This window comes from Theropithecus gelada, chromosome 3 (assembly GCF_003255815.1).
Source record: "Theropithecus gelada isolate Dixy chromosome 3, Tgel_1.0, whole genome shotgun sequence".
In the NCBI taxonomy this organism is placed as follows: domain Eukaryota; kingdom Metazoa; phylum Chordata; class Mammalia; order Primates; family Cercopithecidae; genus Theropithecus; species Theropithecus gelada.
Window position 1 is genome coordinate 166533142 of NC_037670.1, and position 13339 is coordinate 166546480.

The 13339-nt window shown below is 38.0% G+C and overlaps 1 protein-coding gene across 1 annotated transcript in view; it reads left to right on the forward strand.

The window, feature by feature from the left end:
- The first annotated feature begins 5857 nt into the window (after positions 1 to 5857).
- MGAM2 (maltase-glucoamylase 2 (putative)) overlaps positions 5858 to 13339 on the forward strand; it is a 103434-nt gene continuing 95952 nt past the window's right edge. The window contains exons 1-2 of the mRNA XM_025380084.1: positions 5858 to 5963; positions 9353 to 9432. Of these exons, the coding sequence (XP_025235869.1) occupies positions 5858 to 5963; positions 9353 to 9432 (186 nt within the window). The remainder of the gene's footprint in view (positions 5964 to 9352; positions 9433 to 13339) is intronic.

The window sequence follows — 13339 nt, forward strand, 5'->3', positions numbered from 1 at the left end:
GGCAATCTCAGCTCACTGCAACCTCCGCCTCCCGAGTTCAAGTGATTCTCCTGCCTCAGCCTCCTGGGTAGCTGGGATTACAGCCGCCTGCCATCACATCACGCCTAGCTGTAGAGACAGGGTTTCACCACATTGGCCAGGCTGGTCTCGAACTCCTGACCTCAGGTGATCTACCCGCCTCGGCCTCCTAAAGTGCTGGGATTACAGGTGACCCACTGCGCCCGGACAGGTTTGCATAATTTCTACCTTAATGGTGCTTCACTATTTAGAATAATTGGTAGAAAGGATCATTTGAATTAATGAAAAGCTGAGTTATACCAAGAGAACTCTGAGGAATGAAAATGGAGAAAAGAACAAAGTGATGAACCGAGAGCTAATCCTTCTTTCACTTACTTATTAAATAAATAGCTATACATTTAAAAAGAACTATAGATATTGGGCAGAGTGCTAAGCACAGGAGATACAACAGTGAAGAAGATAGACAAGACCCTAGCTCTTGAGCCCTTTAGGCTACATGTACAGATGAGGAAGCATAACTTGACAATCAAAGTAATCAGATATGAACAGGGATACAGAGGAGGGACAATGATTAGAAAAAACACCACCTTCCCCTTTTATTAACAAAAGGAGCTTTCATTCTATGTCACATGGAGAGCAAGGGTTCTTTTATGATCTATTGGAATATGCACTCCCCTCCTCCAGTTACTGTCAACTTTATAGGGCAATAAATTAATCGTGGCAGAAGCTGGTTACCTCGGCCCGGTTACCTTTGCTCAGTGCTTCCTATGAATCGCTGAGGGAGAGACACAGCACAGAAAAAAGGTGATGCGGTGAGTGCGCTTCTCCATGCAAGCAGTGCTTTGAACAAGGGCAGGGGGGTCCCTTTCTCTTTGTGTGATTTTCTGTCTGCTGCTCTGTTAAGTGATCTGGATGCCCATGTTTTTCTCCTGGACTTAATATTTTCTTCCTTTTCCATAAAAGATGAGGAGTGAGGATGAGACAGTTGATGGAGAGGAGAGACGTGTGTGCGTGTGTGTGTGTGTGTATGTGTGTGTGTTGTCAGTGTTTGGAGGACAGGTTTGGGGAGGTCTGGTGTGAGATCCTCCTCTCTCACTGGGAGAAATTAAGGACAGAGGAAACAGTTGGGATCCTTCTGGAAACTATCTCAAGATGGCATGGATTTGGAGGAAGGTGAATTCCTCCCAGCTTTGGGCAGGAAGGGTTTCTAAGTAGGGAAGAATTTCTACCTTTCGGAACCCCCATCCTGTCCTCTGTCTGAATGGCAATAGCTCCTAAGGCAGGAAAATACCTAGGGTTATTCCCAGCGTTCCTGAACTTCCTGAGCTAAGGTGCTGAACCTGCTCCCTTAGGAAGATTGAGGGGCTGTGGAGTGGGTCCCTGCTGCTGATTTTTACAGGCTAGAAAGAAAAAAGTCTCCCTGTAGAGAGAAATAATACTTGGAGAAAGAGACCAATTGATGAATAATGCGTTTGCTGTGGTATTGAGTTGTGGGCTGTATGTATAAGAAATGAAGTTTGATAACCATAGCTCTCTCAGGGGTAGGTCCTTCATACTTCTTTCACTACCTGAAATTCCACCATTGGAGACCGATCCTCTAAGTCTTTAAGCTCTGAAGCCTAGGACACATTGTGGAGAGAGTATTCAAGTACTATTTTAAAAAGTAGCGGCTCTTTGTGTTTGTCTCAGTTCCACCACTAACTGTGACTAGACAAAATTCCTTAATATTCATCTGTAAAATGGAAATCGTGATATCTGTCTGATCAGCTTCAATGCAGGGATTTTATGAGAATACAGTAATACAATATATATTTTATGGGGATTAGAGTATATCTTTTAAATAATTTAGACTAAAAGAGAGACAACTGATTAATTTAGGTAAATAGTAAAGAATAGTTAATAAACCCCAATTTTAATCCCAAACCTCAAGTTTCCAAGGGTAAGGGTTTTTCCTAAAAGCCTGTTGTCAAATTCCCTGTAGATCCTAGTTCCTTACCTCTATTTCAATATTAAACTGCTTCTTTTATGGAATTATTACACATTAACCTAAAGGTTACTCTAATTAAAAATTGAAGCTATATACCTGTATAAAATATTTGTAGAAATGGTCATGGCATTGGGGAGGAGTTGAGAAGAGCAGGGATACAGGGAAATGTAAAGTAAGAGGAGATGCAAAATAAACATAAAAACAAGAGCGAGAACATTCTTTGTCCCTGTTGACTTATATTTAACAGCTTGTTGCTGCGTAAGTGCTGGTTTAGTATGGTGGGAATATGGGGAGAGGAGAGGCTGAGCAGCTGGGGTTAGGAGGTGCCATGAAGACCTTTGATCACAAAGCTAAAGGGTTTTTGGTTTATTCAAAGATCCATTAAAAGCTTGAATATAGGAGAACCAAATGACCCTGTTTGTGCTGGTCACTTGGGTAATGACCCAAAGATACCGGAAAAGTAGTCTGACTGAACTGGTAAATGGCTGTGAGAACTAACAGAATGAGAGGAATTAAAAAAAGATTCCTAGGTGTTTTTTTTTTTTTTTTTTTTTTAATGTGATTCTATTCCTCAAGTTATTAATTATTTGAGGAACAAATAATTTGGCCAAATTGGTAGGAACTGGGACTGAAGTGTGGGGAGAGATGATTTCAGGTTTAAACATGTTAAATTTGGTTGAATCTGTGGGACATCCAACAGGCAGTTTAATATATGAATCTAAATCCCTGGGCTAGAAATACAGATTGGATTGCCATCACATGTCACATAAAGTCACATGAGGGGTGGAGATTATTCAAGGAGTGTGCATAGTTTAAAAAAGAAACCTATATCAGAATTTGGGGGACATCAAACATTCAATGAAATAGGGCCGGGTGTGGTGGCTCATGCCTGTAATCCCAGTACTTTGGGAGGCCTAGGCAGGCAGATCACCTGAGGTTAGGAGTTCAAGACCATCCTGGCCAACATGATGAAACCCCGTCTCTACAAAAATAGAAAAATCTGCCGGGCATGATGGCAGGTCCCAGCTACTCGGGGGCCTGAGGCCGGAAAATCGCTTGAACCTGGGAGACAGAGGTTGTAGTGAGCCGAGATCGTGCCATCAAGCGAGATCAGGCCGAGATCCAGCCTGGGCAACAGAGCGAGACTATGTCTCAAAAAAAAAAAAAAAAAGAAGAAGAAAAGAAATAGGGGACTACAAAGAATATTGAAGATAAGCCAGAAATATAGGTGGAAAGCCAAGATTCCTATCAAGGAATCCATAGGTGGAAAGGTTCATGGAGGAGGAAGTGGTTAAGTGGTCAAGACAGTGTCCATTGTATTCAGCTATGATGTCACTGGTAACCTTGGTGGGAGCATTTCCAGTGGAATGCAGAAAACACAGCCAAGACGATATGAAGAAGGGAATATAGAAAGTGTGGAATTATCGTTCTGGAGGATTAGCTATGAAAGGAAAAAGAAAGTTATTATGTTACCTGGAGAAGCACACGGAGTCATTAACAGAGTTTGAGGTGATTTGGCGTATATTTATGAAGAAAAAATACTCAGAGAGTGAAATTGATTCTGCAAGAAAAGAAGAGATAATTGGCAGAATAAGATTTTTGAGAAATTCAACAGCTTTGAGATCTAGATAATAAATGCAAGGGTTATACTTACACAAGAAGAGGAAAAACTGTTTCACTGAGAATAGAGGGGGAAAAGTAAGAATTTACTTAGATGTGAATAACCTTTTGTGGAAAAGCTTGGGTTGAGAAGCAGAGAGATGGAGTAGTTTCTGCAAAATAGTTACTTTCTATTTTATATCAGCGATGATATTGTATGAGAATAAGAGTGTAGGTAATAGCGGTCAGGCCTGAAAAGAAGGATAGAAGGATCAATTTTTTAAATTACTGCTACGAGGCCAGGCACAGTGGCTCACGCCTGTAATCCCAGCACTTTGGGAGGCCGAGGTGGGTGGATCATTTGAGGTCAGGAATTTGAGATCAGACTTGCTAACATGGTGAAACCCCATCTCGACTAAAAATACAAAAAATTAGCCAGACGTAGTGGCACGCACCTGTAGTCCTAGCTACTCAGGAAGCTGAGACAGAAGAATCCCTTGAACCTGGGAGGTGGAGGTCACAGTGAGTTGAAATCATGCCCCTGCACTCCCAGGGTGAGACTCCATCTCCAAAAAAATAAAATAAAATAAAATAAAAATTACTGCTGTGAAAAGTGAGAGGCACTGTCAAGACCATCAGTTGGCTTGCAGGCCCAGTTTATTTAGGAGATTATGAGCCTCAGTGGCATCTCCCTTGAGCTAGGTGTGTCAGCACAGAGGCAGATGTTTGGACGGATAGTTTCATCCTGCAGATTCTGTTAGCAGATAGGGAACAAGGAAGATGAGAGCAATGACAAGTGAAATAATCAACACTGAGGCCTAGGTCTTTTCAGGCTAACAGCTAGGAAGAGCTAAGAGATTAAAAGGAAATGGAAAGGTAACAGTAGCCTTGATGTGATAAAATACTTTTTTAAAATAAAGTAAGACAGGCCGGGTGTAGTGGGTCACGTCTGTAATCCCAGCACTTTGGGAGGCAGAGGTGGGCAGATCACCTGAGGTCAGGAGTTCAAGACCAGCCTGACCAACATGGAGAAACCTTGTCTCTACTAAAAATACAAAATTAGCAGGACATTAGCTGGGATTACAGGACACATACCTGTAATCCCAGCTACTCGGGAGGCTGAGGCAGGAGAATCGCTTGAACCCAGGAGGCAGAGGTTGCGGTGAGTTGAGATTGTGCCAGCCTGAGCAACGAGAGCAAAACTCTGTCTCTAAATAAATAAATAAATAAATAAATAAAATAAAGTAAGACAATGGGATAGTAAAAGGACATTGCTCATTTACATATGAATTTACAATTTCAAAAGTGGAACAGTTCTGAGGATGATAAATTCCAGGGGCTAGCTAACGTTTGGGGATGATGGAGATGGAATGGCGATGAAGGCATGGCAGCTGAGGGCTGTCATGGATCTGCGAGACATGTAATAATGTTAGATTTACTGTAATCAGAGCAGAAAAACGAGAACACATCCAGTGTCTGATCTCATTTTTGTGGATGAAGAAATACAGGTCCAAATAGGTAAATAGCCCATCTGTTAGTAAGAAAATCAGGACAAGAATTCAAGCCCTTTGATTCCCAGTTCAGTACATCCTCCAATATAGAAAATATTTTAAATTTTGGGTCAGTAAATGATCTTCAGGGTTACTGGGATCCACCAAATTTCTGTGAGTTGTGTGGTGTGAACATACCAGCAAGCCTCATCCTGGGCATCAGGATGTTTTTGCTACCAGATCCTTAAGCATGTCAGTGATGTTTAAACAGCCTAAACAGTGACTTCAGCATCATCCGCAGGGCAGTTGAAAGAGGAAGACTTAGATTCAAGCTTTGCTATTTTCTCTCTCCCTGAGCATACCTTCCTGTCTACTACATTAGGTGGATGTGAAGATCAAAGTGACATCTAAAGGATTTTGTGAGCTACTTCAGCCCCTCATCTATCTTCTGTGTGTTATTCCACAACATTTTCCCTTCACTTCTTCATGCCTGATATACTTTTCCTTGGACAATCCTCAATTCCTCTGCATGCAAAAAAGTCAAGGGCTTTACAGGTGTTGGATGTAAAGCTAGAGTTAATTAGGGACACTGATAAATGGAAACAAATAATCTTTAGATTATGTAAAGAGGATGCTGATAATCAAGGTCATCTTGCAAACAACCACATCTTGCAAACAATTTCACAATCACAATGATTATGTATCCTCTTAGATTGGTGGGGCTTTGTGATTTGTTTTAACCCAATTATCTGTGTCTATCTAGATGGCAAGGAAGCTCAGTGTATTGGAAGTCCTTCTGATCATCTTCTGCCTAATTGTGGTGGTCATAGATATCCTCTTGCTGCTTCTTGTGTCGGAGGAACCTTCAGGTAAAGGAGATGCTTGTGGGTTGGAAGGCTGGGTAAAGGGAGTCCCCTCTAAATGCCAAAGAGATTATTTTGTTCTTTTACTTTTCAATATGCCACTACATTGCGGTATTCAAAATTCACATCCCCAATTAGTTTAAGTTAAACTCCAAAAGATAAGTGTTCTTTTTCTGCACTGAAACCCTGAATGATAGTGATATTTAGGGTCTCCCAAGCCCCATTTGGTGCAATTTTAACAAGATGCAAAATTAGGCTCACCAGATGCCTGCCCTTCAATCCAGAGTCATGAAGTCATACTGCCTTCAATGAGAAAGGACTGTTAAGGTAACAGTGCCTCCAGCCCCATTATATTATGGAAAAGGAAACGAAGGTTACAGGGAGGTTACATTAAGTTGGCTTGGTTATACCAACATACATAGCTATAGTTTCTTCATAGGTGCCTTTGAAACTGTTCTATCTGTCTGTCTGTCTCTCTCGCTGTCTCTCTCAGACACCCGGAAGCATCAAACAGAATGCCTTCTCTTTCAAGCACATATTGTACTCTAAATAATAAAATGTATGTAATTCAAAAATGTATTTTCAGTAAAGCTGAATTTGGGCTTTGTTCTGCTTGACAAACTCACTTTACAGATGTGAATTGAGCCTACAGTGAAAAGAAGCTGTCCTGATAGTAGAACCCTACCTGCTCCATCTCTTTTCATCTCTCTCCACAGTAAACATTAAGACACTTTCTAGGGACTATTTATAACTTTGAAAGATGATCTGAAAACCATTGATATAAGCCATTTTGAGCTTATTCCTACTTCTCTCCTCTAAAACATTTTTTAGATTACAAGTCTCATAAGATTGCTATCCAGTGTATATGAATAATTGGTTTCTTTTATTTGATATTAAACTAGATTTTCACACTTGCATTCACCCTAAACCACATTCTGATTTATGCAGAGTAGTTATGCTTTTAACTGTCTTACATACTGAACTTTTCTCTGGGGTTTTTTTTTTTTCTTTTTTGAAGATGTATTTCCATGGGTTGAAAGGGGGGCTTTAAAATCAATTTGTTTTTATTGTGGTAAGAACAGTTAACATAACATCTACCCTCTTACTGGATTTTTAAGTGTATAAGACAGTATTGTTATGTATTGAAACGATGTTGTACATCAGATTTCTGGAACTTATTCATCTTGCATAACTGAAATGTTATACATGGGGATTAGCAACTCTGCAATCCCTGTTTCCCCTAACTCCTGACAACCACCATTCTCTTCTTTGCCTCTATGAGTTTAACTATTTTAGATAATTTATTTAAGTGGAATCCCAGAGTATTTGTCCTTTTGTGACTGGCTTAATTCACTTTGCATAATGTCCTCAAGGTTCATCCATGTTGTTGCATATTGCAGGAAACCAGTTTTAAGACAAATTTTTACTGAAATATATACATATATACACAAACAAATGTAGAGCCATAAAGATAGTGATAGTGAATATATTTGGGGGCTTTGTTTTGAATCAAAACAAAAGCATTAAAGGACACCTGCTAATGCCCACAGTAACTGTTTCCTCCAAATTCTGATGAAATTCTAGATTTCAGACGGTTCATGGAGTTCATGAGCCAGTCCTACTTCTGCTGTTGTTATGAGGAGAAGATTCCACAAAGTTGATAAAGGCTAAAGTAAGAATAGCTAATGTTGAGTGAAGGTGTTTGTTTCCAATGAGGCCAATAATATCTTTCTGATATGTAGCCTGAGTCATCTGGTGTCTTTAAGCAGCTGTGCCTGTATATAAGAGACTAAAGAAAAAACAGTAAGAAAAAAGACTTTCCCAGCTATTTAATCAGGTCTTCCCTGGTAACAACAACAACAAAAAATAATGTTGGATCCCTACCTGACAGCATATATAAACATTAACTCAAAATTTATCAAAAACCTAAATATAAGGGCCAAAACTATAAAACTCTAAGAAAGCATAAATAAAAATGTCTGTGACCTTGGATTAGACAACAGCTTCTTAGACGATACCCAAAGCACAGCAACCAAAGAAAAAAATAGGTGAATTGGACTTCATCAAAATTGAAAAAAACTTTGTGCTTTGAAGCACACTTTGAAGAAAACTGTCAAGAATGTGAACAACAATCCACAGATTCAGGGAACATATCTGCAGATGACATATCTGATGTTAGGCCCTTATCAGATACATCATTTGCAAATATATTTCTTTATACATTCTAAAATAATACATTGGAATATAAGATAATATATTCTCTTAGGATGTATAAAGAAATACTACAAATCCAAATTTTTTTTAAAAAAGGTTTCTAAATGAGTAAAACATTTAAATAGACATTTATCCCAAGGAAATCTATAAATGGCCACTAAACCCATGGAAGTATATTCAACATCATCGGTTATTTGGGAAGCGCAAGTCAAAACAATAACATATCGCTTTCACACCCACTAGGATGACTATAATTAAAAACAGATAAAAACAAGTGTTGCTGAGGTCACAGAGAAACTGGAATTGTTCTACATGGCTAATGGGAATGCAAAATGGTGTGGTTACTTTGGAAAACTTAGTCAGTTCCTCGGAAAGCTAAAGATAGAGTTAACCACATGACCTAACAATTCCACTTCTAGATATATAACCAAGAGACCTGAAAACATAGTTCACAGAAAAACTTTTGAATGCTCATGGCAGAATTATGTATAATGCTCAAAAAGTAGAAACAACCCAAATGTACATGAACTGATGGATAGATAAACAAAATGTGGTATATCCACACACACAAAATGTGATTCAGCCATTAAAAGCAATGAAGCACTGATACATACTACAACATGGATTAACCTGCAAAACCGTAGACCAGGTGAAAGGAGCCAGACACAAAAGGCCACAAATTTTAAAGAAAAAATTTTAAAGACTAAAGAAAAAGTCTTTTTATAGGAAATGTTCAGAATAGGCAAATCCATAGTGATAGAAAATAGATGAGTGTTTACCAGGGACTGGGAGGAACTGGGAGAACATGGGAATGTCATTTCTTTTTGGGGTGATGAAATTGTTCTGGAATTCGATAGTGGTCATAGGTTGTACCACTTCTTAACTAAAAACCATTGACATATACTTTAAGAGGATGAATTTTATGGTATATAAATTGTATCTGTATAAAAAGCAAACAAAGTAGAAATAAACGTGTTTAACCTTGGAGAAGTGTGAAACATCATATGCAAATATAGATACCAGCTTGGAGAAGTGTTAAACATTGTATGCAAATGTAGATACCAGCTACTGGTGATCTGTTGTGTGGAGAATTGACTGAAAGTCTGTAACTTTGCTGGCTTCCTTCCTGGAGCTGTGATTACACTACACATTTTCAACTTTATCCTTTAATTCCTATGCAGATACTTCATTTACTCCAGAGTGCCCGGATATTCCCCACTCGGAAAGGATAGACTGCATACCTGACCAGGAGGTGACCGAGGTCAGAGAAATAAGATCGCTTTTGGTGGCCTACGGGGTGTTATTGAAAAGAGATGAATATGTGAAGTGGGGAAAGGGCGGGGGTGGCATGGCTTCTGGGTCTCCGATTTGTTTGGAGTTCTTTCTTTCTTACCTTATTAAAATAACAATATTAAGATCGTGAGGGAAGCAGTGTTGAGAAAAAGGAAGAGTAGGAAAAGCTAACAAGAATGTTAACCTGTGGATTATAAAGTCCAAAGTGGAAGGAGATTACAGGTGCTACTAAATGTACCTTACATGTGATTCCAAGGATTGTGGTAGAAAGGTTAAAAGTTTGTGGGCTAGACTATGTATTCTTTGAGAATAGAGGCCATTAAGCACATGCAAATAGAGAAATCCATAGTGATAGAAAATAGATTAGCATTTACCTGAGTCACTGGTTGAGTCACTTACAGAACTCAGGCAACTTGCTACAACAAGCGCCCTCTGGAATTATGTTACTGGCAATAGAGGTCCCAGTGAATATGTACTAAAGAACACAGGTTTTCTCCCTGAGTAGCTTCCATAAAATATCAGCTACTTGAACGCTGATTAGTTGTGGCTTGGGACTTTTTCATAAAGGTTGTATGTATTTATATATTTAAATTTTATTTATTTGCCCCATATTCTAAATTAAATATCTTCTTGAGATATTAATTAGGACAGTATTGAATTTCAGTTAAATTTTAAACAATATTGACATTTTGATAGATTTGAATCTTCTTGTTATAAAAACTTAGAAAGTATCTCCATTTGAGTTCTTTTCATATATACATATAATTCTTTCTTTTCTTTTTTTTGAGACAGAGTCTCACTTTGTCACCAGGCTGGAGTGCAGTGGCACGGATCTTGGCTCACTGCAACCTCTGCCTCCCAGGTTCAAGCAATTCTTGTGCCTCAGCCTCCTGAGTAGCTGGGATTACAGGCATGCACCACCATGCCCAACTAATTTTTGTATTTTTAGTAGAGATGGGGTTTCACCTTATTGGCCAGAATGGTCTCTTGACCTTGTGATCCACCCCCTTTGGCCTCCCAAAGTGCTAGAATGACAGGGGTGAGCCATGTGCCCGACCTCAAAATTAAAATTAATTTTATGAGATTTAGCCTATTGTTAGGTTATGTGTGTATATATATATATATATATATATTTTTTTTTTTTTTTTTGCTGTATCCACCCTATTCTTCATAGTCATTTGTGAGTTTTCATCTAGAGTTTTTTTTGAGTCGTGCTGCTATGAACAGCACGACTCAAAAAAATTTACATCAAATTTTTGGGTGTCTTTGGGTGAACAGTTGGAAGAATTTTTATTGGCTCTATACCTAAGGATGGAACCTCCAGTCTATAGGATATGTACATGTTAAACTTTAACTGACACTGCAACATCATTTTTCAAAGTATTTGTATCAATTTGCATTTCTTTTAGTAGTATATAGGAGTTCATTTGCTCTACATCCTAATCAACGCTTGGTGTTTTCTCCTTTTTCAATTTAACCATTCTATGGTTTTAATTTTCATGTTTCTCTTGACTAATAAGGTTAAATATCTTTAGAAATGCTTATTGGCTAGTTGGTAATCATATTTATGAAATGTATTTTTAATTTTTTGCCTTTTTTTTCTACTAAACTGTTCATCTTTTTTCTTGCTTTGTAGTAGTTATTTATGTATTCTGGATACAAATCCTTTGTTAGACATATATCTTAGTCTATTATTTGTCTTTTAACTCTCTTAATGGCCACTGTTGATGACAAATAGTTCATAATTTTAAAATAGTTCACTTTATCTCTTTTTCAGTGGTTGATTCATTTCATATTCTATTTAGTAATTCTTGCCTACTCTCAGGTCAGAAAAATATATTACTATCTTTCCCTTAAAAGCATTATTGTTTTATCTTTCAAATTTAGATCTTTTATGAATATAGTACTGATTTTTGTATATGGTATCAGTAAAGAGTTCAGACACTTTTGTTTTTGTGTGAGATGGAGTCTTGCTGTCTACAGGCTGGAGTGCAGTGGCGCGATCTCGGCTCACTGCAACCTCCACTCCCAGGTTCAAGCGATTCTCCCACCTCAGCTTCCTGAGTAGCTGGGATTACAAGCACCCGTCATCATGTCCAGCTAATTTTTTGTATTTTTAGTAGAGATGGGGGTTTCACCATTTTGGTAAGGCTGGTCTCGAACTCCTGACCTTGTGATTCGCTCACCTCAGCCTCCCAAAGTGCTGCGAGCCACTGCACCTGGCCCAGAAACATTTTTTTTCTTGAATTTTTAATCGATCCGTCACCACTTATTGAACTGACGATCTTTTTCCCTCTGCATTTTAGTGGCAACTTTACTGTAAATTATGTCTTTATAGGTATGGATCTGCTTCTGGAATGCATTTCGTTGAGTTATTAGTTTGTTCTTTTGCCAATACTGTACTGCCTTAATTACTATTGCTTTATGATAGGTCTTAATGTATGGTTATAGAAGTCCTCCAAATCATTCTTACTTTTCCTCAAGATTGCCTAGCTTATTCTTTGCCCTTTAGGTTTCTGAATACATTTTAATTTTAGTGTCTCTCATACCAGCCTGCCAGTTTTCTCACAAAACTTACTAGAAATTTTATTGTGATTGCATAAAATTTACAGGTTAAATTTGGGAAAATTACCATCTTTACAAGGGTGAATATTTCAATTCCTAAACATGGTATTTATCTTTCTATGCACTGAGATTTTAGTTTCGAAATTTTTGATAGAGAGCTTTTGCACATGTTTTTGCTACTTTTTTTCTATTTGATTCTATTCAAGTCTTATTCTTAAATTTTAATTTTCTGTTTCTCTGTTGTTGATATATAGATTTAAAATTGATTTTTGAATACTGATCTTGTAACCAGAAATCTTAAATTTACCTATTAATTGTCCTAGTTTGTAGACGTTTGCTTTTTCTGATATGATAATGTTACCTGCAAATAATAACAGTTGGAAGTTTTTTCCAATGTGCATTCCATTTTCTTCCATGTCTTTTAACTCATAGGTTACAAGATTCTCTTTTCTTTCTAAATTGTCAATATAGTTTGAGACAACTATATTGTCTCTGAAAGGCAACATGCAGCTATAGTAGGTTTTAGAAAATGGAACTTCCTGGAGACTGATTTTAACTAAACCTAATAAATAACATTGCAATAAAATACTAATTATAGAAATGGAATTTCCTGGTTTTGGAAGAAGTTGGTTACATATCATTTACAGATTTTAAGCATCTATCAGAGACTCTATTGAAGAAATCCCTGCATCAAATGGAAGTTGTACTAGACAATTTCCAAGTTAATTGTTAATTTTTAAATTATATTAATTAACAATTTCTAATGAAAAATGACATAACATCTATTTGGAAGATAACTGAAGAATACTCAAGTTTGGTGTAACAGAAAGAACAGAGACAGGGAGATTTGTTGTGAATCAACTGCTATATCCCAGGCATCAGTTCATTAGCGTCTGTGTTACTGTAACTCATGCCTGGACTATAGTGGAGACTCACAAGTCTCCCTGTCTCCATTCTAAATCCGTGTGAAGATATGCGGGGACAGAAAGATTGAGTAGTAATTGCCTCTGGGGTTTGACCTTTGGTGTCTGGGATATTGGTAACGGTTGAAAACTGAAGTAGGGGTGTTAGGGCAGACCGCTTACCTAAATGTTTATTGCTTTTTATAGAGGTCTGTGGACTTTGAAACAATTTATGGCAATGGAACTGACCTTTTAAATTACACTGACCCCAGTTTCAGAGGGAGCAGAGGTACTTAATATCTGCCTTAGGAAAATCAACTATCCACAGGCCATCCAGACCCCCAAATTCTTTCTTCACTGATCCCTCCAGCCCTTTTTATTATCTGAAGAGAGAGACTGAGACAGGAA